General features: G+C 44.8%; 1 protein-coding gene across 5 annotated transcripts in view; it reads right to left on the bottom strand.

The window, feature by feature from the left end:
* The window catches only part of IKBKB (inhibitor of nuclear factor kappa B kinase subunit beta), a 58,725-nt gene extending 48,113 nt beyond the window's left edge, over positions 1-10,612 (bottom strand). For 2 of the 5 annotated variants that reach the window (XM_072776644.1, XM_072776643.1), the window contains exons 1-2: positions 10,446-10,612; positions 9,790-9,912 (exon numbers count right to left, since the gene is read on the bottom strand). Coding sequence is in view for 2 of the 5 variants with exons in the window: in XM_072776643.1 (XP_072632744.1) it covers positions 9,790-9,894 (105 nt within the window). In the remaining 3 variants the exon portion in view is untranslated. Of the gene's footprint in view, positions 1-2,685; positions 2,810-9,789; positions 9,913-10,445 lie in introns of those variants that run through there. The other 3 variants (XM_072776645.1, XM_072776646.1, XM_072776642.1) reach the window with 2 other exon arrangements.
* Between the last annotated feature and the right edge of the window lie 12,430 nt (positions 10,613-23,042).

Genomic DNA, 23,042 nt, shown 5'->3' with positions numbered 1-23,042 from the left:
AATCCTGTTGCTACTGAAGTAATCAGTACAGTTGTACAAGCAAACGCAGGTAGAAATCCATCTAAATCATTTCATGAGTTAGGGAACATGTGAAAATAGTCTCTTCAATTGACCTACAGACTGTTGGATCTCACAAAATGTTACACCCTCCACATCATGCACTTCCCAATTCTTCTGTCTGTTCTCAAACCGATTTGAATTTGCTTTCAAGTTTCACTTCCCCTTCATGTTCAGACTCAAACACTTTAGCCCAGTTCTATGGTAACTCTGTCAATGGCAGCTCTGCCATGCCAGTAGAGGTGCTTGTTTCCGGTCAGGTGGGATCTCCATGGAAACTGAGACTGGCACGCACAGTTCTACAACTGACGGGCCAAGTGTAAAACGAGGTAATAGTGCTGAGGGAGTCCATTCACCATGTACCATTTTGATGGACAGTCTGATAAGTAACAGTTCAGCAAGAGATACTGCAACTCACGGTTTGTTACCTCAGAATGATTCAGAGCTTAAATCAAGGTATTTAAAGATCTGCATCTATTTTAACTTCAATATACAGAACAGTGTGTTAGGTTTTTGTTTTTGCCTTTTTTTCACTGCTGCTACTAACAAACTGCCACAAACTTAGTGGCTTAAAAAAACACAAATTTATTTCCTTACAGTTCTGAAGGTCAGAAGTCTGGTACAGATCTCAATGGGCTAAAATCAAGATGTCAGCAGGACTATGTTCTTTTCTGGAAGCTTTGGGGGAGAATATATTTCCTTGATCTTTGAAGCTCCTAGAAGCTGCCTGTATTTATTGGCCCAGGGTCCCTGCCTCCATCCTCAAAGCTAACAAGGACCACTGACTGTTACATTGCATCATTCTGACCCAGACTGTCCTGCGTTCCTCTTCCACTTCTAAGCCCCTCGTGATTATGCTGGGCTGACCAGATAGTCTGGGATAACCTTCCCATCTAAGGTCAGCCAATTAGTAACTTTACTTAATTCCCCTTTGCCATGATGACCTACCATATTCATAGCGTCAGGGGTTAGGATAGGGACATCTTTGGGAGGGGCTGTTACTCTGCCTACCACAGAGAGTATGCTTTCTTCATAAAAATGACAAATCAAACTTCAAAGGTAGATTAAGTGATAGAGAAAGTATTTTATGTAATCTAGCTATATACTGGATAATTGTAGATAATTGCCATCTTCTGTCCAACACAAACACTGGATCCAACACATAGCTGTCCCCCAGCCGAAAGCAGAGTCCAGAAATAGATTTTAATACTGAAGACTGATACTAAAAACTGGAGATGTGCTATTAGCCTCAGTATCTGAATTCAAATTAAAAAGTGAACTTGGCAATATGAATACTGAACCCATGGTGGGCTAACTGGGCAGAGACACCAGAATTCACTTTCTATTTGTGGACAGCTCAGTCCTATGGCTGTAGGGGAAATCCTAACTCCATGGGCTGGGGAATGTCTCACACGGATACAGACACACTCCATCTTTTCTTATACAGGGGCCCTTGAGGCAGTATTCTAAAGCATTCCAGTTTTCCATGAGTAATACTGCATTTGAAACAGAAACCCACACAGAATGACTTTCTGTTGCTAAAAACATACCTGTTCTAGAAAGCAAAATTCAATTAAACAGTTCAGAAACAGACTAAAAATACTGGTTTTGAAACCCTGGGGAGTTTGTTCTCCACTAGCAACAAAACTCCAAGAGCAGAGGATGACTTTCTTTATTTGAGCTGGAACTTCCTAGAGTCTTAGCTCAGTTCTATGGAAACCTAAGACTTGGCCCAAATCATCTCAACACCCAACTTCTGGTAAGTGGACTCATGTGGGATGAAATTTAAAGTGGGTTTGTATTTTGAGAAAATGGAGACAGACGCCAACAGTGTCATCCATATTGAATGCAGTTTATTATGAAGGTCCCTCAAGTCTGCGACTCTTTGCACATGAAAACACAAAACTTGGGGCCCCTGGGGGGCTCAGTGGTTGAGCATCTGCCTTTAGCTCAGGGAGTGATCCCGGGGTCCTGGGACTGAGTTGGCATCGGGCTCCCTGCAGGGATCCTGCTTCTCCCTCTGCCTATGTCTCTCTTTCTCTCTCTCTCTCTCTCTCTCTCATTCTCTCTTTCTCTTATGAATATATAAATAAAACCTTAAAAAAAAAAAAACTTGTATAGAAATAGAGTGTAGTATCAAGTCGGGGGGGGGGCACCTTCTCAGATGGCTGAGAGCTACCAAAAGGTGTGACCGCAACAAGTGAGTTCAAAGTCAGTCTACTCAGGAGCTGGCACAGCTTCCCAAGTTAGCCTTCTTCTCATGAGGAGGGGAAATTTGCTGGAAGCCAAGAGGTACATTCAGACCCTTGGCTCAGAAACCTGTCTCCTGTTACTGTGGCAACCATCCAACAAATCACTGTGGTAAAAGGGAGTAATTAGTAATAACCAGTTCATTCCTTCTCAGGCCCTGCCCTCCAAGACGAATGCTTCAGAGAAGAGGTACAAAGCTAGGCCTAGACAGATCCTAGGGATAGAACCTGGGCCTGAGAGTCAAAAGATACAGGGTCTGGCTGCAGCTTCCCCCTGACTCAACCATGCTGACCAATCTATGCTGAGAGGGCTCTGAGTTCAACCCAATCCCTTGGATGTAAACACCCAAGAGAAATAGTGGCCTCCAAATATACTCACAGTGACTTGACGGGTGAAATAAGTCAGGGTTTAACTCCTTCATCCTTCACCTGGTAAATATGTGACACTGAGCCCATTACTTTAGTTTATGGGTCTTTATCCACAAGAGGGAGATGACTCTACCCTGCAGTCAAAACAAGATGGAATGTCTGATACAGAGCAGGCCTTGAGTAAATTACAGTAGCATTGCTTCCTTTCTCTGGCCCTGTGTAGATGTTACTCTACTCATTTGATTTGTCTTCTCTTCAGACCATCCACAGTCTATCTCCTTTCAAGATTCTGCTTAAGTTCCATTTCCTCAAGAAGCCTTCCCTCTCTCCTAAGCATTCAAAAAATAATATAGAAAGAGCTTCTAGCACAGCCAGCACAGAGCACTTTGGATAAACAGCAGCCGTTAGTATTTCTACACAATCTGGTGCTTATATTTAGACCTATCTAATATACTGCTGAGTACTCATTTTACCTCCTCAATTAGAGCATAAGCACACTGAGGACAAGGTCATTTCTTTTCTTCCCTTCATGAAGCTTGGGTTGGTGCTCAATAAATTCTTAGTGAACTGACTGAAGTCCTTAAGACTTCAGAACACACACAGAAGCTGAAGTGAGCTTAATCTTGTCCAGTGAGGAAACACGCAAAAGTCAGCACTATTTCATAGAAGAGATAATGACACCTTCGTTTCTAGCTTTAGAACAGCCAGTACATACATTACCTCATGTCATCCTGACAGGCATCCCTTGGGAAACCAGGCAATTCTCAGCCTCTTTCACAGCCAAGTGCACAGAGAATATATTTGCAAGGCACTGTGAAACATTCCCAGATCCTTCATAAAGCAGCTGCTTTATTTCATGCCCAGACATGCTGAGAGCCAAGGAGATCAATATCTAAGTACCCCCAAAAATCCATGGGGAAGTTTAGGCCTAAAGCCATGAAGCTGGCAAGTTAACAGAGCCAGGACTGGAGCCCAGGTATGAGTGACTGGGAGCCATGTGGTTCCCCACCCCCCCTTATTCCCAAAAGGTGCTGCGGGCTGACGTCACTCAGGTCATCACCCTCTTCCTCTATTTTTAACAGCCTATCTAGTCTGTACTGATCAATGGTTTGTGCTGACCCTGAGGCTGAGGATTTAAGGGAGTACAGATGCAGCAAATACTGCCTAGGCCCATGCTTGGTAATAGCATCCAAAAACTCTGGGAAACGGGTAGGGGCATTTGGTATACAGCCATTCCTCACTAAGAAATACTTGTTTACATGCTGTTTTCCAAACAAGAGTTTTTCCTTAGTGCTTCAAAATGATTTAGACTGATTGAAGAGAACTGAGAATGTTCTTGGGGTGTCCCTAACCATAGAGTACCCACCATAAAAAAGCCACAGGCCATAATGGAGAAAGCAGGTAGTTGGGATTTGAATAGATACAGGTTCAGATTCCAGCTCCTTCACTTACTAGCTTAGACTCTAGGTAAATGACCTAACCTTTCTGTGCTTCAATTTCCTCAGCAATAAGCAGAAATAAGGACAATAGTTCTTGTCCTTATTGGACAACTGTTGTGGTTGGCTCAGTTGGAGGAGCATGTGACTCCTGATCTCAGTATTGCAAGTTCAAACCCCATTTTGGGTGAACAGATTACTTAAATAAACTTAAAAAAAAAAAGACACCAGTTCTTTCTTTTAGGGTTATTGTGAAGACTGGAGATAAAGAGTGTAAAATACCTAGCCCAATGATGGCACATGGTAGGTTCTTAATAAGTGATGGGTCTGATTATTAGGCATTGCATATGTGACTGAGGATACCAATTCGTAGACTCTTTTATGAAATTGCTCTCATGATAAACTAAAAAGCCTCTCTTTTGTGGACAAGATAAAGTATATGGAGTATCAGGAAATGTACATGGTTGCAAAGTATAATCATCATACTGACTAGAGTCACGTTATCAAAACCACCCTGTCCCACCTGCTTTCTTCAAGATGCTCTGAACACTGGGGCATCCACCAAAGAACACACTATGCTTGCTCTGATCCTGGACATCAACTGAAGATGCACTCCTCAACTGAAGATGCACTCCTCAGCACTACAGCAGCCCTGAGGATTTCCCCACCTGAGGAACAACCCAGAAAGGGGATGAAGAGCTTCCCGGACTGAGCCAGGCTCATCAACAAGGTTACACTAAGTATTTGTGAAAGCTGACTCCTCCTGCTCCCTCAGCCCTCACCTTCAATTCCACCATAGAGTCCTAAATAGCTCTTAGATCTGCCCACTTCTCTGCATCTCCACCGCTATCAGCCCACTCTAATCTCTTACCTGTCCCATCTCCAAAAGCTTCATGACTGGCCTCCCCACATGACAGGCCAGTGCCCGTGGTGTCCTGGTACCAGCTCTTCTGAGAGCAGATTGTTAAGTATTCAGGAGTTCAGTGAGACCTGCTTGTTAAACTGTCAGTGGGTTGAAATAAGCCCTGGTGGAAGTAGTTACCCTGTGGAGGTTGGTAAACACTACTAATCAGGATATGATTTCCCAGCACACCAGGGCCTGGGCCCCTTCCAAACTGTTCCTGCAGTCAAAGTGAACCCCCTTCCAACAGCTTCCTGTTGCTCTTCAGATAAAAATATAAGCTCTTGGCAGGGTCTCATTGTTACTTTCTCTGTTCCAGCCTCGCTTGCACCTGGCTCCCCTCTTCCTCCCTTCTGGGCCCACTGGCCTTCCAGTCCCACCAGCTTGCCAAGACCTGTCCCACACAGGGGTTCTGAATAGGCTGCTCCCTCTTCCTGGAACTCTCCTCCCACTCTCCCAGCTGGGCTAAGCCTGGCTAAGCTGGGCCAACTTACCAATAACTCAGAGTTCTGCTTATGCATTACTTCCTTGAAGAAGCCTTTCCCTGACCTCCTGACCGATCACTGCCGTGGGCCCCTCTCCTATGTCACACTTATGATAGTTGGGAGTTTACATTTGTAATGACTGATTAATGGCTCTTTCCCTTTTCCAAAAAGGTCTTTATAGAAAGTGAATGACTTTATGCACCTGACACACATATAACATAAAGACAATTGCTGTGGGGGAAATGAAAGAAAGCCAAAACCAGAAAGGGCCCCAGCTGACCAGGAACTCAGAGCTTTGACAGGACACATTCTTATACACAAAGACAAAAAGGCAGTATATGAAGCAGGCCAAATGAGTGAAACTGAAGGAATTCAGGGGAAGAACTAATTTCCATAGAATGAAGGAGTCCATGGCAACTTTACTGAGGAGGTGGTCTGCAGCTATACTGATTATGTAAAGCTGTCCAGGAGACAGAGGCTTGTCCCACAGAAGGCTCAGCCAACCAACTTGTTGGGAGCCAACAAGAGGAGGTAATGCTAAGAAAGACACGGTGAGGCCAGACTGTCAATTTGACTTTGGCTTTTTAAAAAATAAAGATTAAAAAAAAAGAACGAAAGAAAGAACCATCAACAAAATGAAAAGGCAACCTAGGGAGGAGATATCTGCAAATGATATATTCAATAAGGGGTTAATATGCAAAATATAAAAGGAACATACACAGCTCAACACCCAAAAAACCTAATGATCCAGTTAAAAAAATGGGCAGAAAACCTGAATAGACTTTCCCCAAAGAAGATGTACAAATGGACAGCAGACACATGAAAAGACTCTCAACATCAGAATTTTGTATTTCTGATTTCATCAACCCAGAATTTTCTGAGGTTCTGGCTCACGGGAGAAAAATCCCTTGTGCACAGATGTTTCTAAATGGGTGTTAAATAAACTAATTCACCGTTTCCCGTAAAAGGGACACTGATTATACATGTCAGGCCTCATGGCTGGAGCGGATTTTATTTCTGTAGCCCAGACACCGATAGGTTTACTCTCTCAAGGCGCTCAGTGGCGAGGCGACTCCCGACCCGAAGAGGGCTGAGGCATCCGGTACTTGGACAGGTCCAGGTTGAGGTCATCATGGAAATGCAAATCAAAACCACAATGAGCTATCACCTCACATGTGTCAGACTGGCTAAAATGAGAGAGACAAGAAACAACAGGTGTTGGCAAGGATGTGAAGAAAGGGGAACCCTCATGCACTGTTAGTGGAAACGCAAACTGATGAAGCCACTGTGGAAAGCAGTGTGGAGGTTCCTCAAAAACTTAAAAATAGAACTATCATATGATCCAGTAATTCCACTGATATGTATTTAAACACAGAAAACAAAACACTAATTCGAAAACACTAGTATATGCACCCCTATGTTTATTGCAGCATTATTTATGACCACCAAGAGAGGGAAGTAACCTAAGTGTCCATGAATAGAAGAATGGATAAAGAAGATGTGTGTGCATGTATACATACATATACATATATGTGTATATAAATGTGTATATGTACACACACATGCACGTATATATATATACACATAAAATATCCCATGCAATGGAATATCACTCAGCCATTAAAAAGAATGAAGTCTCGCCATTTGTGACAACACAGATGGATGTAATGAGTATTACCTTAATGAAGTAAGTTGAGGAAAAAATGTCATATGATTTCATTTCATGTGCAATCTAAACAAATGAATGAACAAACAAAAAAAGGAGAAACAGATACATAAATACAGAGAACTGGGGGGACCTGGGAGGCTCAGTTGGTTAAGTGCCTGCTTTCAGCTCAGGTCATAATCCTGGGTCCTGGGATTGAGCCCTGCACTGGGCTTCCCTGCTCAGTAGGGAATCTGCTTCTCTCTCCCTCTTCCCCTCATATCTGCTCATGTTCTCTCTCAAATGAATAAATAAAAGATGTTTAAATAAATAAATACATACAGAGAACTGGTGGTTGCCAGAGGGAGAGAGTTGGGGGATAGTTGAAATAGGTGAAGGAATTAAGAGGTACAAACTTTCAGTACCATAAATAAGTCATGGGGGGATGAAAAGTACAGCATGGGAAATATAGTCAATAATACTGTGAGAACATTGGATGGGGACAGATGGGGACTATATCTTTCATGGTGAGCACTGTATAATGTATAGAATCGTCAAATCACTATGTTGTACACCTAAAACTAATGTAATAATGTATGCCAACTTCAATTAAAAATAAAATAAAAATGAAGGCTACTGGTTTTCGAATAGGGGAACTTGAAAGTAGTAATTCTAGAAGACTAATCCATACACACAAACACACACACACATTTTTTTCAGGCCCATATCTATAAAGCCAGGAACAAATTCCATCTGACAATAGCTTTCCAAATTCATAGAGGCCATTCTGAGCTAGAAATGACAGACACATGGCACACCTGGACAGAACTCCTTTTGAGGAAAACCATCTCTACTTCAGCTGCTGAGATATTTGCTGCAGTCAAGAATCTAAAAGCTGTGGCCTATCTAGAAGCAGCCCAGCCCAGGTATATGTGGGGCCATAGAATGATCTGGCTCTTATGTTGTAATGTGAGGCCCACAGCTCTACTCGGACCAGAACACATTTGAGCCAGCTGTGGCTCAAAGGAATTCCAGCTGTGGCTGAAAGGAATTCTGGTTTCCCAGTTCAATGTGGGAATTACCACCTCCGGAACTGGACTCTGCCCTCCAGCTCTGGCTCCCACTCCTCCAGGGGTCGTTCCATCTACTCAGAGCTGACAGGACTCAGGGCAGGGCCTAGAATGTCTTCCAACTAACTGATAAAGGAGCGTGGCTGTCTGGAATGACTCTCTGATGTGGCTGGCCAGTAGCCTTGATGACTCTCTCGCTGGCTGCTGCAGCTGGCTCCCAAGAAGTGGTACACTTCCTTTCAGTCCAAAAAAGTGCTCAGCAGCCCCTGATCAAAAAGCAAGTGCTTCCTTCAAGGACTTCGGGGGTCTGATTTTGGAGTCAGGAAGCCAACTTCAGTTACTCAGTGACTGGGGGTTCCCTAGAGCAGTGGTCTCCAAATGGGGTAGATGTGCACCAGGGTTACCCAAGACTGGAATCCAAAACAATTAAATAGAAATTAAGCTTTTTTGATATTAACTTTATGAAATCTTCCTCAGATTATTTTTCAAAGATCATATATCTCGTGGACCCAAGGTATACTGAGGAAAATGGGCATTCCACAGAGAGTGGTGGACAGGGGCCTATGGAGACATGTTTCAGGTTACATGTGCCCCTGCTTAGGTGGATTATGGATCGTAGTATCTGAGGTCAATAAAATGACTCTCACAAAATGGACAAGTGGCTAAAGAAATTTCTGCAGAGGACTTCAGTACATGTAACACCAGCATAAGCAAAAAGGAATATGGAGGAACACTTCTATTGTGAGAAACTAAACTTATTTCAGACACATAAAGAGTAAAAACAATCAGGATCTAATCAGTCAGAAATAGGTCCAAATAATTCCAAATTATAAAAATTATTTGAAATACGGATTTTCACCCACTGTCCTTGATAATTCTCTGTTTCATTATGGATCTGTATAGTCTGTGCTGTGCAGTATTGCAAACAATAGTGGGAACACATAATTAGTATGTATTTAAAATATTTTTGGGGATCCCTGGGTGGCGCAGTGGTTTAGCGCCTGCCTTTGGCCCAGGGCGCAACCCTGGAGACCCGGGATCAAATCCCACGTCGGGCTCCCGGTGCATGGAGCCTGCTTCTCCCTCTGCCTGTGTCTCTGCCTCTCTCTCTCTCTCTCTCTGTCTGTGTGTGTGTGACTATCATAAATAAATAAAAAATAAAAATAAATTAAAAAAAATAAAAAATAAATAAATAAAATATTTTTGAGCTAATTCTTTAAACACTTAAATATATTTTACGATGCTCATTCTTTAAATTTTTCAATTTTTGTATTTCAATATTAATACACAATATATTAGTACATGATAGCATGATGATAATAAAGATACTAGTTTAAGATATATAAAAGTTAAAATATTTTTACAATTTGGGGGCCATAGTCAGTAAAGCTTGGAGACCACTTAGAGGCAGCTGAGCAGCTCGGAAGCCCCCTGACGGTTCCCGTTTCTCACTCCCCCAAGAAGCCCAGGGCCAAGGACGAACCCCGTCCCCCACCCAGCACAGTGTAGGGCGGAGGCAGTTCCCAGGAGCCTGTCTTCCCGGCCTCTGGCTCAGCCCAGGTGCACAGCGCCCCTACCTGATTGTGCCAGCGGATCACGTTTCCAAATCCCCCTGTCCCAAGTCGTTCTTTCATCTCCCAGGCCCCACATGTTTGGGTTGGCAGAGAAGGTGACCAGCTCATGCTGCTGCCGCGCTAACTCTGTAAACAATTTGGTGTAGGGGACAAAAGATCAAGGTTAAGAGAAAATGGAACTCAAGCAGACGGAGAAGCTAAGAGACAACATTGCCCTTCGGTGCGAGAGAGGAGCTGGTTTTCACTTTATAAATGAACCAGGCTGTCTGGTTTGGTTTTGGGTTTGGGTAGCCAACTTTTGTCACCCCCCCACCCCCACCCCGCTCAGCCGTAAGGGAAGGAGGCGGGGAGGACAGTCCCTCGGAGGCCCGCAAAGGGCATCCCCCGGACCGCAGCGAGGGCGCCCTGTCCCGCGCGCTCTGCCCTGGGTGGCCGGGGCACGCTCTCCGGTCACGTGTGTCCTCACACGGTCCCAGAGCCCCCGCCTCCAGGCGGCCCCCGGAGTCACCCCGGCTCCCGCGGTCCGCCCGGAGAACCCGACTTCTCAGCCCGACCCCAGGGTCTCCGGGAGCCTCAGGGAGGAGGGGGCGGGCTCGCGGGCGCCGAGGGGCGCGGGGTCTGCCGGCGGCACCTGGCCCGCGGCCGCCCGAGGGACTCACCTGTCGGCAGGGGCGCGGGGCGGGGCAGCCGCTCCCCAGGACCGGGGAGGCGGGGGCTAGGGCGGCCAAACCGGGGGCTCTGGCACCTCCCCGAAGACATTAAAATGCGGGAATCTCAAACGGGCCAGCGCAGCGCCACTTCCTCAAACACTTCCTGCTCTGACGTCACGGGGCACGTGGGCCGCGCGCCCTTAAAGGAGCCGCGGCGCCACAGGGGGCCCGGGGGGTCGTCGCCGCGGTGACCCGCCGGCGCGGCGCGCGGCTTCCAGCGGGCTCCCCCGCACCCGGACAGGCGGTGCCCCTGGGGCCCTAAGACGAGCCCGAGTGCGCCGGACTCGGTACACGGTGACTGGAACCTGCGGCGGTTTCTGGGACGGGGGAGACGGGGATTTCCTCCCGGGAACCCTCCGGGGGGTAATGGACGCCGCTTCCTGGGCTGCTCCCTCGCTGGAATTTCCCGCGCCCGCCAGGGTTTCCTTTCGGCCTGCTGACAACTGCCCGGCCCCTCCTCAGGCTGCGTCCTCCGTCCGCAGGGCTCGGCGCTCGGGCTCGGGCTCGGTGTCCAGCACGACCAGTCACGGATGTACTCCCAAGAAGCCACAGCCTCTACTACCCCCTTCACGAAAAATGAAAGGAGGGAAAACCTCGTAGTTTCCGCCGCAGTGATGTAGGGAAGTTGTAAGAGGTTCGCCGGTCCGCTGCTACCTGCCTGACGTGGTAATGAGGTGTGCCGTGGAGTTTCTCAGTTCTGTGCATTGCACTAACACCAAGCTGGTGTGTGTTGGTAGATTGACCCAAGCAGGAAGAGTAGCATTGGAGGAAACCTGAAGAATATAGCTCCCCTTTATAGGATGCTTCCGAAGCGCCGGGCGCTGCCTACACACACTCTGTACTTACAATTCCTTCTGCGGATCCCCAGGGCAACCCTCCACATCGGGAGGGATTGGATTCTTGTTCTTGTTATCCCCATTTTTTAAAAAAGATTTATTTATTTATGATAGACACACACACACACACACACACACACACACAGGCAGAGACAGAAGCAGGCTCCATGCACCGGGAGCCCAACGTGGGACTCGATCCCGGGTCTCCGGGATCACGCCCTGGGCCAAAGGCAGGCCCCAAACCGCTGAGCCACCCAGGGATCCCCTTGCTATCCCCATTTTATAGGTGATAAAACTGATGTGCAGATAGGAAAATATGTCCAAGTCACAGGCTAGTAAGTGTATGAACTGATAGTCCAACCCAAGAGGCTGGTTTTTAGGTCCAAGCTCTTAATATTTGATGAAATGTATCATACTAAGAAATTCTGAAGGAGGCAAACTGGAGTTTGAATCCTCACACTGCTATTGACTACTCTGAGATTTGGGGGCCAATTACTTAATCATTCCAAGCGTCTATTTCTCTTCCTTTTTTTTTTTTTTCCAGATTTTATTTATTTATTTGACTGAGAGAGCACAAGGTGGGAGGGGCAGAGGGAGAAGCAGGATCCTTGCTGAACAGGGAGCCTGACACTCACACCTGGGGTTCCATCCCAGGACCTGGGATCATGACCTGAGCCAATGACAGATGCTTAATGACTGAGCCACCCAGGCGCCCCCATTTCTCTTCTTTAAAATGTGGGCAGTATTAGGTTGAATCGAATGAAGTCACCTTTTTTTTTTGTAAAACAAAAACAGTTGAAACACGAGCAACAAACATCAGTGGTTTCATCTAGTTTAGCCCAAGAGCAGTAGGAGGACAGGAGGACACCAGCAGCGTTGTCCTAGACAGATGAGTTAATAACACCAATGGCCATGCCCAACACAGAGAACACCTGTCTGCAGAAAACCTGAGGCTGAAGTCAATTTAGGAACAGTGACATGGTTTGTAGTGGTGGGTTACAGAGTGCACAGCCAAGAAAGAATTCTTCAGACATCTTTGATGCAAAAAGGTGGTTTTATTAAAGCATGGGAACAAGACCTATGGGCAGAAAGAGCCGCTGCCCCAGGATTGTGAGGAACAACTGATTATATACTTTGGAGATGGGGGAAGTAAAGACCAAGGGAAGTTTCCAAAAGGTCTTTCATATCCTAAAGAAGACTCACAGGATCCTGGAGGCCTTGCTGTTGCCTAGCCGAGGTTGTTTCTCCCTTTAGCAAAGCATTAACATTAAGAACAGTTGGGAGTTTCCTGGAGGCATGTTATATTCTGCTTGCCCCAAGTGTTTGTCAATAGGCTGAAGGTTATAAGGAAATTTAGTTTCATCTACATTTCCTTCTGCCATTGTTCCCCACATCATTCCCACTGAACAATTTTGACCCTTAAATCTTTAAGGTTGTCGAGGGTGGAAGGTCTCATCTTCTGTAACTTCTTCCTGCTGATAGGGGTACAGAGAGATGTCCCTACCTATGCGTCCGCATTGGTCAGTTGGGGAATTTATATACATAGGTGTTACCAAAGTCCAAGGTACACAACATATGTGTACCTCACTGAGTAGAAAGGATCATTTATCAGCTGGAAGCTATGGCAGTGAAGTCTTGGCACCAGGCAAGGAGACAGGAGAAAAGACAACAAAATAAGGTTAATAGTATAGTGAGAAAGAGAAGCCCAATAAAAATGGCATTGATGGTCAACTAAAATTTTTCTCCTGCTCTTTATTGTCCTTTAAAGAGAAGTTTGATATCTTCCACAGGTTCACAGGAATAAGAAGCCACATTAGTTTGCTCATTGGATTCCTGTGAAGGCAGTACAGGTTTTATACTTGATATAGAAGCTCATGAAGAGTACCTCTCTCATTTTATTTCAGTGGGAATACATAATATGACCCAGCAGGGGTCCTTCCATTTTGGAGTTAAAACCCCTGCTGAAAAAAAAAAAAAAAACCCTGCTGTAAATAAACCATCTCTCTGGGGTTTATATGGGGTGGTTTGCTAGTGACTATCATATCAGGTTTAGAGAGAATATAGTTTGCATATTCATTTAGAAATTTATGAATTAACCCGGCCTCAGAGCATTATAGTTTCCACCAATTGCCTATAGTAACTCAAAGGGACTTAACCCTATTGGTTGTTTAGGGGCAATCCTCGCTCTGAGAAGCCCTACTGGTAAGAGAGTAATCCAGTTTTCTTGAGTCTCAATGCTTAAAATAGAATATCTACAAGGATGTGTTTTTTTTCTTTACAAAGATGTGTTATTGAAACATTTTCTCTATAGTCTGTAATCACCCTCATTTTATTTTTTTTAAGATTTTATTTATATGAGAGAGTGAGCATAATGGGGGAGGGGTAGAAGGAGAGAAAGGGAGAAAGAGAGAAGCCAAAGCAGACTCCCTGCTAAGCCTGACATGGGGTTCAGAGCTCTACCCCAGGACCCTGGGATCATGACCTGAGCTGAAGGCAGATGCTTAACAGACTAAGCCACCCAGATGCCCCTATAATCACCCTCATTTTAAATCAGAGATAGCCAATTCAAGACTAATTAATTTGAAAAATAAGTCCAGTTTTAACAAAGTTGGCCTAATTATTTACATAAGCTCAGCAAGAATAGTGATTGATATTATAGATCTTTTAGAATCTGCTTTGCTGGAACTTTTTATAAGGAATCTCTAGATTGAACTTTTAGTAGCCTCTCTAGGCCAGAAACTAAGCCAAGTACTTGCCATCAGACATGCCTGCAGTACCTGTAGATTTGGGCAAATTCCTCTCCCTGAGGTCCCCAAGGTATCCTGAAGTTCCCGCACCTGCCAGGAAGTGACATTCTTTACTCACCTGTAAGGCACCTGGAAACTTTGTGAGCAAGGTATCAGGCCAACATTTCCACGAGGCTCTATTGGCTTCATGCTTCATAAAGTCAACCTTAGTTCCTTAAAGCTGCCTGGTCATATCTGAGTCTATGCAGGTCCCTCAAATATGACATTCCAGTCAAAGCCTTGGTAAAATACCGGTGTTTCCAATGATGTCCTGTTACAAGAACAGATTCCTATTGAACTTATGCAAATGACCATGATTACCAAGAAGAAAGAATACTCACTGAGACCTTTTGAATTTCAGAGGGGTCTGCTATAGAGAAAAGTTAAATGCTTCAATTTGTTCACAGAGGAATATTTTATCCCATTTCTGTACATCATGGATATCTTAAGAGAAGGTTTCCTTGATCTGGAAGTGATCTGGAAGAGCAAACATTTAGAGAACCACCAATGATTCAAACAGGAGTCGCAAAAGCCATAATCAATTCTTCAGTTCATTTAGTCCCATGTTACTAATTCTTGGTTCAGCATGAATGCAGCTTTTACATGGAAGTCTTAAGGTGGGCAGCTGTCCTGGTGACTTAGGTGACTGGTGCCCAAGACAGACTACTTTGTATAAGGACGGATGAAGAGAAGGCATCAAGTTTCTGGGTCTTATTACCATTCTGGCAGGTACTAACATCCTGCCAAAAGGCAGAGTTTCTCCTCCTCGTAGAGTAGCCGTGGGCTAGAGGATTGCAGCCGGAGCAATGCGCATGAAAGTGTACCAACAAGACTGTACTCCTTGGAGTGCCCGGGTGGCTCAGTGGTTGAGCGTCTACCCCAGGTTGTGATCCTAGGGTCCTGGGATGGAGTTCTGCATCGAGCTCCCCGCAGGGATCCTGCTTCTCCTTCTACCTCTGCTTGTGTCTCTGCCTCTCTCTCTCTCTCTCTTCTCTCTCATAAATAAGTAAAATTTTTAAAAAGTAAAAAGACTGTACTCCTTGAAGGACCCTTGGAGTGAAAGCAAAAGGACAAGAGATGAAGGATTCACTGACTTTGCACTGTGGCTTAGAGTCCAGTGAGAACACTTGAAGCCCCAGGTTGGGCACCAAAATGCTGTGGTTTCAAGTGGTGGGGTTTGGAGCCCACAGCCAAGAAAGAAGTCTTGAGACATCTTTTGTGCAAAAAAAAAAAAAAAAAAAAAAAAAAATGGTTTTATTAAAGCTCCGGGACGGGACCCATGGGCAGAAAGAGCTGCTGCCCCAGGATTGTGAGGAACAACTGATTATATACTTTAGGGTTGTGGGAAGTAAAGACCAAGGGAAGTTTCCAAAAGAACTTTCATATAGTAAAGAAGACACAGGATCCTGGAGGCCTTGCTGTTGTCAAGCTAAGGTTGCTCTTCCCTCTAGCAAATCATTAACATTAAAACAGCTGGGAGTTTCCTGGAGGCAGGTTATGGTTTGCCTGTCTCAAGTATTTGTCAATGAGCTACAGGTTATAAGGAAATTTAATTATATCTACATTTCCTTTTGCCTTTGTTCCCCATATCAATATGTCAAACTAAACAGGTCATCTGTGCCAGCACTGCTCCCAGCACCCTCCCCCTATATTTACCCTATAATCACTGCTAATTAGCATACTCAGTTTCAAAGCAGGAAGAGAAAGGAGCATGACTGAATAATTGTAAAGCATTTAGAATTGTGCCTGATATATTGTAAGTGTAATATAAGTGTTTGTTTAATAAATAAAACGTATTGAGCACCTAAATGTTCTGGGCCCTATCTAAAGCCTATAGGACATAAAAAATGTCTCTTTAAATCCTGTCACTCTGCAAATCACTGTTCCTGAGAAACTTAGCAAGACATCCACAGATTTGCCAAAGACTGATTCTGCACCACTATAATTTAAGAGTTCTCAATTGCTCAGCTCAATATAACTTGTTTTCAGGACACCTGGATGGCTCAGCAGTTGAGCCTCTGCTGTTGGCTCAGGGCATGATCCTGGGGTCCTGGGATCAGGTCTCGCGTCGGGCTTCCTGCATGGAGCCTGCTTCTTCCTCTGCCTCTGTCTCTGCCTCTCTCTCTCTCTCTCTGCGTCTCTCATGAATAAATAAATAAAATCTTAAAAAAAAAAAAAAACTTGTTTTCAACTGAACATAAATCTCTCTGATAAGGTCGCATTTATTTAGATTCTTTAAAAATTTGATGATGGCCCAGGAAGGGGCCTCCAGACCTTATCATATCCCACGACATTTATCATCTTAAGTCCCGTTTTCCCTCAAGATAAGACATGTCCACTGTCTACATCTGGTCTCTATCCTGCTCTACAGACATGAGCAGGCTGTCTGCAAAGAAACATTTTCAGATGCAGCAAAAAACAAACCAAAAACCAAAAATCAACCAAACAAACATATCTCTTTTTCTTCCTGCTTCGAGGCTTAGTGTGCTTTTTAGCAGTGACTATAGGGTAATGAAGAAATACTGACCAGCCTGAGTGCCTGGCACAGTTCTGGGTACCACTAACTCAGGGGATCCAAGCAATGTAACTCTCATCAGAGGTACCTAGAATCTAATTGAGGGTGTGAGATCCATGGAGAGGCATCAACTAATGAGTAATAAGGACCAGGCAATAAAAAAAATCTGTGCTAATTTGTTCTGCTGTGGAGGAGGTACAGTATTGGTGATAAGGTTACATTTTCTAAAGGGTTTATTTTAGGATAAAATCTTCTGAGGATAAATCAAAGATAACTATCTCCTTACGCAGTCTTTTGTGTAATCAGTTGGGAAAACTCTGCTCTTTCACCTAATAGCAGCCAGGCAAAGCAGCACTAAGCTCTTTTGAATGAAGAAAGAATTGTTTTCTGAACAATCTGGGAGCTGAGTCATACATAGTAAGAGAGGCCAGATTAACAGATAGGAAGGCAATGAAATAGACCACTCAGAATAGGAAGGATTTGCCCAGCCCCCCAAGCCCCCAGGAAACCAGCTCTGGTTCAGTGATTTCAGCAACTCATTATCTTTCCAATTTGGTCTTATTCCAGCCCTGCAGAGAGAAGACTGCAAGTCAGGACTTGCTCCCTCAACAAACAAAAATTCTTCGGCCAGAAAAGTTGAAAAACTTGTTAGCTGGAAGACAGGAAAAAACCGCTTTTCTTCTAGGGGAGCTGGTAGGTGATGCAGGAGGGCTGGTGGAGACTGAGGGTGAGCCAGAACATCTAGGGGATCAGCGCAGAACTAGCTGTAAAAGGAGAGAAAAGACAGCTAACTTCCACCTCTGCGAATGAGGTGTGGGCCAAGAGTGAAACTTTAGAGAAGCAGAGCCTGCTAGGCCACTGTGCCTCAAATCTTGCACAAAATACTGAAAGCTGAGGATTTAGGGCACTTGAGTCACCCTTACTGGAGGAAGATAGATTGGGGGAGGAAATCTCTTGGCATGCTCCACATGCCACACATTTTTACACACACGTTTCTATTCCAGTAAATCCAATGAAAGAGGAAGAAGTAACTGAAGGACAGCTGGCCAACCCTTGGCAGTGCTGGCAGGGAAAAATTGACTACAGGCTGGGTGTACATGTTTATACCGCCTGGCAGGTGTGTTTCTTCACTTACTTTCATTCTGAGCTTTTACTCCATGGAAGCAGAGATTTTGTTCACTGCTGCATTCCCAATTCCTGGAACATGCTAGAGATATAACTCAATGTAAATTTACTGGATGAATGAATAAGTCGCCAACGCAAAGCTACTGGGTTCCTTAGCACTTGGTTATACTGGAGTCTGAGAGACATGAATTCTAATCCTGACTTTGAGATCTCGGGCAATTTACTAAACCTCACTAAGCCTCAGTTTTCTCATCTGTAAAATGGGGGCTAATGAAAACTATCCTTAAGGTTCTAAGGTATAGATGAGGGCAGCCCGGGTGGCTCAGTGGTTTAGCGCCGCCTTCAGTCCAGGGCCTGATCCTGGAGACCTGGGATTAAGTCCCATGTCAGGCTCCCTGCATGAAGCCTACTTGTCCCTCTGCCTCCCTCTCTCTCTCTCATGAATAAGTAAATAAAATCTTAAAAAAAAAAAAAAAGATTTTATTTTAAGTAGTCCCTACATCCAACGTGAGGCTCGAACTCATGACCCCAAGATCGAGAGTAATATGCTCTACTTGACCGAGCCAGCCAGGTGCCCCCACAAAATTTCTAATTTCCCTTTTTATTTTTTTTAATTTTTATTTATTTATGATAGTCACACAGAGAGAGAGAGAGGCAGAGACACAGGCAGAGGGAGAAGCAGGCTCCGTGCACTGGGAGCCCGACGTGGGATTCGATCCCAGGTCTCCAGGATCGCGCCCTGGGCCAAAGGCAGGCGCCAAACCGCTGCACCACCCAGGGATCCTTCTAATCTCCCTTTTTAAATGGGTCCTCTTCTCTACCATCCCTGAGCATTTTGTCTCTACACTTCTAGTCCAGTTCTTCAGAGCACTACTCATTGTTTTTAGAGAGTTCAGCTTTTTATGGAACATGTTACAAAAGAGGTCAAGAACAAAGCCTTCATCATCATTCAGGTGCTTCTTTCTTGGCTTCCAATCTCTTCTCTTGTGTTGAGGCAGCAGTAGTGGAGGTGACAGGACCTCCTGGGCACGGCACCAGCCCCTACACTGCAGCTCTGGTTCCCGATCTTGACATGGGCCAGGGTGAGACACAGGACAAAAAGAAGATCAGATGTTTGGTAATAAGACATTTACCCTGCCATCCAGATGGGTCATTCATATAAAAGTTTTCTCTGGCAAAAGCTCTCTCTCTCTTTCTCTCTTTCCCTCTCTCTTCTCTGAGCCAGACTTCCTATTCAAATTTTTTTAGGCGGTTAAGGGGGAAGTAAAAGTTTTCTTGAGTCTGCTAGGTCATGATTGCCTTCAGCTCAAAATAATCCAAAAGCCAAAGTGGCATATTTTGAGGTCACATATTCTGGTCCCATTCAAGGGTTGAGGAGATGCAGGTGAGCTCAGAGTGAGGCCACAGTGCCAAGCATGAAGGCAGGGTCTTACTCCAACCTGGCCTTCCTCAGAAGGACTGAGCACCTTGGCACAGCTGCAGAAAGGGGTGCTCACGAATTTCCACACAATATTAGTTTATTGTTTATTGCCTGCCTTCTCCAATACTGTCAGCTGCAGGCTTGCCTATTCGGTGCCCCACATCACCCAGTACAGACCACCATATAATAATAATAATAATAATAATAATAATAATAATAATAATAATAACAAGCATTTATGACTGCAGGGCAGGTGCTCTATAATTCTTCCTGTATTGGAAGAATGTAATCTATCTCTGGATCATTTTGCCATCCTGGCCTGTGGGGCCTGTTCTTTGCCCAGGCATAGGAGTCAGTCCTTTCCTTCAAATTCATCCAAATGATTCTTGGTATTTCACAGAGATCACCAGAAGTCTGGAGAGATGGAAGAATGTGCATCACAGTGCCACAGCAATTTGAAATTAAACTCCAGACAACTTCCCTTTAGAAGTTCCCATTTCTACCACCCGGCTTTTAGTCCCACCAGCCCTTCCCCCAGCTTCTCAGACCTCCCACTCCTGAACAAAGAACAGATCACTCTTGGTTGTTCCTGCAGAGCCCAGCTCTGCTCATCTACAACCCCCAGTCTCAGCTCTGTCCTGAAGAGGAGCTTGCAACCAGGGGCTGTGAGAGGCTCCGCACAGCCTCTAACTTCTACTCTGATTCCCAGTGCCTAGCCTGTCCCGTGTCCCTGCTGATGCCACGTTGACCAGCTTCTCAGGCCGACATGACCTACTCTAGATTCTCTGCAACCCCTGGAAGGCTTCCCCTTGGCATGAGCAAGTTCTGAGCTAAATGGGCCATCTATGCTGTGTCTAATTTCTTTCTCTCTCCCTGCCCAGCCACCACTTTCTATAAGAAAAAAGCACCTATAGTGATTTGCTATGAATTATGCCTCCCCTAGAAGGTAGAAACACCAATCTGAGTCAATTCACACTGTCCGGTGGGCAAAATGGCATGACCCAGGGACGCCTGGCTGGCTCAGCGGTTGAGCATCTATGCCTTTGGCTCAGGGCATGATCCCGGGGTCCTGGGATGGAGTCCCTGCATGGAGCCTGCTTCTCCCTCTGCCTGTGTCTCTGCCTCTGTCTCTGTGTCTCTCATGAATAAATAAATACAATCTTAAAAAAAAATGGCATGACCCAGAAAGATAGTTCCTTGGAGAGAAAGAAATATAGATCCCTATTCATTGTATTATCAGAAGATACCAGATAACTTAAATATACAGATAATCTCTCTACTTTACTTTGATCCTTTTAAAAAATCAGGTTTATGGAGCTATAACTCTATAAATTCTATATAATAAAATTTACCAATTTTAAGTGTACAATTTATTTTTTTCTTGTTTTTATTTATTGGAGAGAGAGAGAGAGTGCATAAGTAGGGAGGAAGAGCAGAGGGAGGGGAGAGGGAGAAGCAGACTCTGCTGAGCAGGGAGCCCGACATGGGGCTCAATCTCAGGACCTCGAGATCATGACCTGAGCCAAAGGCAGATGCTTAACTGACTAAGCCACCCAGGTGCCCCTTAACTGTACAGTTTAATGAGTTATTTTACGATTGTATATAGCCTAGTAACTGTCACGAGAATCACTCTATAGAACATGTCTATCACCCCAAAAGATACCCCCATACTCCTTTCCTTGCCATTGACCCCTCCCCTGGCTCCTGACCCCCAGCTCCTGGCAGCCACTGATGTAGTTGGTATAGTTTTACAGCTTGGCCCATTTTCTTTTCTTTTCTTTTCTTTTCTTTTCTTTTCTTTTCTTTTCTTTTCTTTTCTTTTCTTTTCTTTTTTCTTTTCTTTTCTTTCTTTTCTTTTCTTTTCTTTTCTTTTCTTTCTTTTCTTTTCTTTTCTTTTCTTTTCTTTCTTTTCTTTTCTTTTCTCTCTTCTCTTCTCTTCTCTTCTCTTCTCTTCTCTTTTCTTTTCTTTTCTTTTTTTTTTTCTTTTCCATTTCCATTTAACTTCTTAGCAGTCATTTCTAGAAAACTGCTAAGGTGTGGTCAGACTGCTGGGTTGAGCTGGATTTCTCATGCCAGAGAGTCAGAGGCCAGAGATGACCAAACAACTGACCCAGCAGGGACGGTCTCCAGAATAACACAGGGTTGAGCTAGCAGAGGCAGGGAAGGATTGCTATCACTGAGCCTGCAGAGCCTGTGCCAAGAATGAGGAACAGAGAGGAAAGGAAAAGCCAGTGCGCAGTCTGGGTTGGGGTGGGGAGGTAGGAAGGCCACACCGCCCTCCAAGATGGGAACTTTAATCACAGGCCTGGGCTGTGTTGCAATTCAACTGTCAGACCTAAATCCATCCTGAGCCAGGCTGTCCTCAGCACTTCCCCTTGTCAGGGCCCTGTCCCACCTACCTGCCAGTTCCAACTTCTCCTTTCTGCAGGAGGCTGACCATTCTCAAGGCTCCCAGACCACCAACTAGGTCAACCAGGTCTTGGTCCCTGGGCCACCCCCCTTCCTGGCTCAGGAGCCAGGGGCAGTGTGCGGGGTGGCGGGTGGGGGGGGTGTTCTATCTGAGTGCATCGCCCCGCCCCAACTCCTCTCTCTTCTCTCCCTTGGGTCTCCATCTCCAAGTTAAGGCCGTTTTCTCTGAGTGCTCAGGGCTCTTTCTTGGAGCATTTGAGTGGAAAGAAGGAAAGGAAGGCAATTAACATGTATTGAACATCTTTCACCAGAGGGAAGGAAAAATTCAAACAAGAAGAAAGGTGCTAAACGAAAAGTAAAAACCTCTCTCCGTGTTTTGATTCCTGGCCTGTCCCCCAAGAGCCAACACTGTCAAACATTTCTTGTAGCTCCTTTGCCCAGGGGTAGGGTTGGGAGGATATCGTGTCAAAGCAACACGATATTCACATAACTCTGCACCGCCCCTTTATCACCCCAGAATTCACCTTGGAGTGCTTTCATTCTAGCATATATATTAATTTTGATATGATTTCAAGCTTACAGAAAACCTGTGAGAATAATAGAAAGAACTCGTGACCCAGATTCACTAATTATTTGCACTTCACCCCTTTTACTTAACCGTTTTCTCTGTATCTACCTCATCTGCATATTATTTTTCCTCAGCCATTTTATTTATTTATTTTTTAAAGATTTTATTTATTTATTGAGATACAGAGAGAGAGGGGCAGAGTGTGTCACACAGGCAGAGGGAGAAGCAGGCTCCATGCAGAGAGCCTGATGTGGGACTCGATCCCAGGTCTCCAGGATCACACCCCGGGCTGCAGGCGGCGCTAAACCGCTGCGCCACGGGGGCTGCCCTCCTCAGCCATTTTAAAGTACGTTGGGGACACTATACCCCCACCCCTAATTTCCGCAGTGTGGATTTACTAAAAATAGGACCTTCTCTTACATAACCATGGTTCAATTTTTACGATCAGGACACTTAACATTGATACTATTACCTGATTCACAGTATGTGCTTAAGTTCTGTCAGTTATTCCAGTGATATTCTTTTTATCTAGTCCAAGATCACACATTGTACTTAATTTTCCTAGCCCTTTTTCTTCTCTGGAGACATTCCCCAGCTTTTCTTTGTATTCCTTGAGGTTAGCATTTTTAAGGAGCACATGCTAGTATAGAATATGGGTTTGTCTGTCATGATGATGTGTCTGTTTCACAGTAGCATCTCAGAGGGCACATGATGTCACTGTATCCCACTCACTACTGGTGCTCTTGATTTTGGTCACTTGGCTAAAGGGAGGTCTGTCAGATTTCTACCCCTGTAAAGTTGCTCTTTTCCATTTGTAATTAAGGAGATTCTTGTAAATGTCCAATTCCTCATCAAACTTTCATCCATTCAATTCAGCATCCATTGAT

The sequence above is a fragment of the Canis lupus genome, chromosome 15, assembly GCF_048164855.1.
Source record: "Canis lupus baileyi chromosome 15, mCanLup2.hap1, whole genome shotgun sequence".
Taxonomy (NCBI): Eukaryota; Metazoa; Chordata; class Mammalia; order Carnivora; family Canidae; genus Canis; species Canis lupus.
This window is presented reverse-complemented; position numbering and strand designations above follow the sequence as displayed.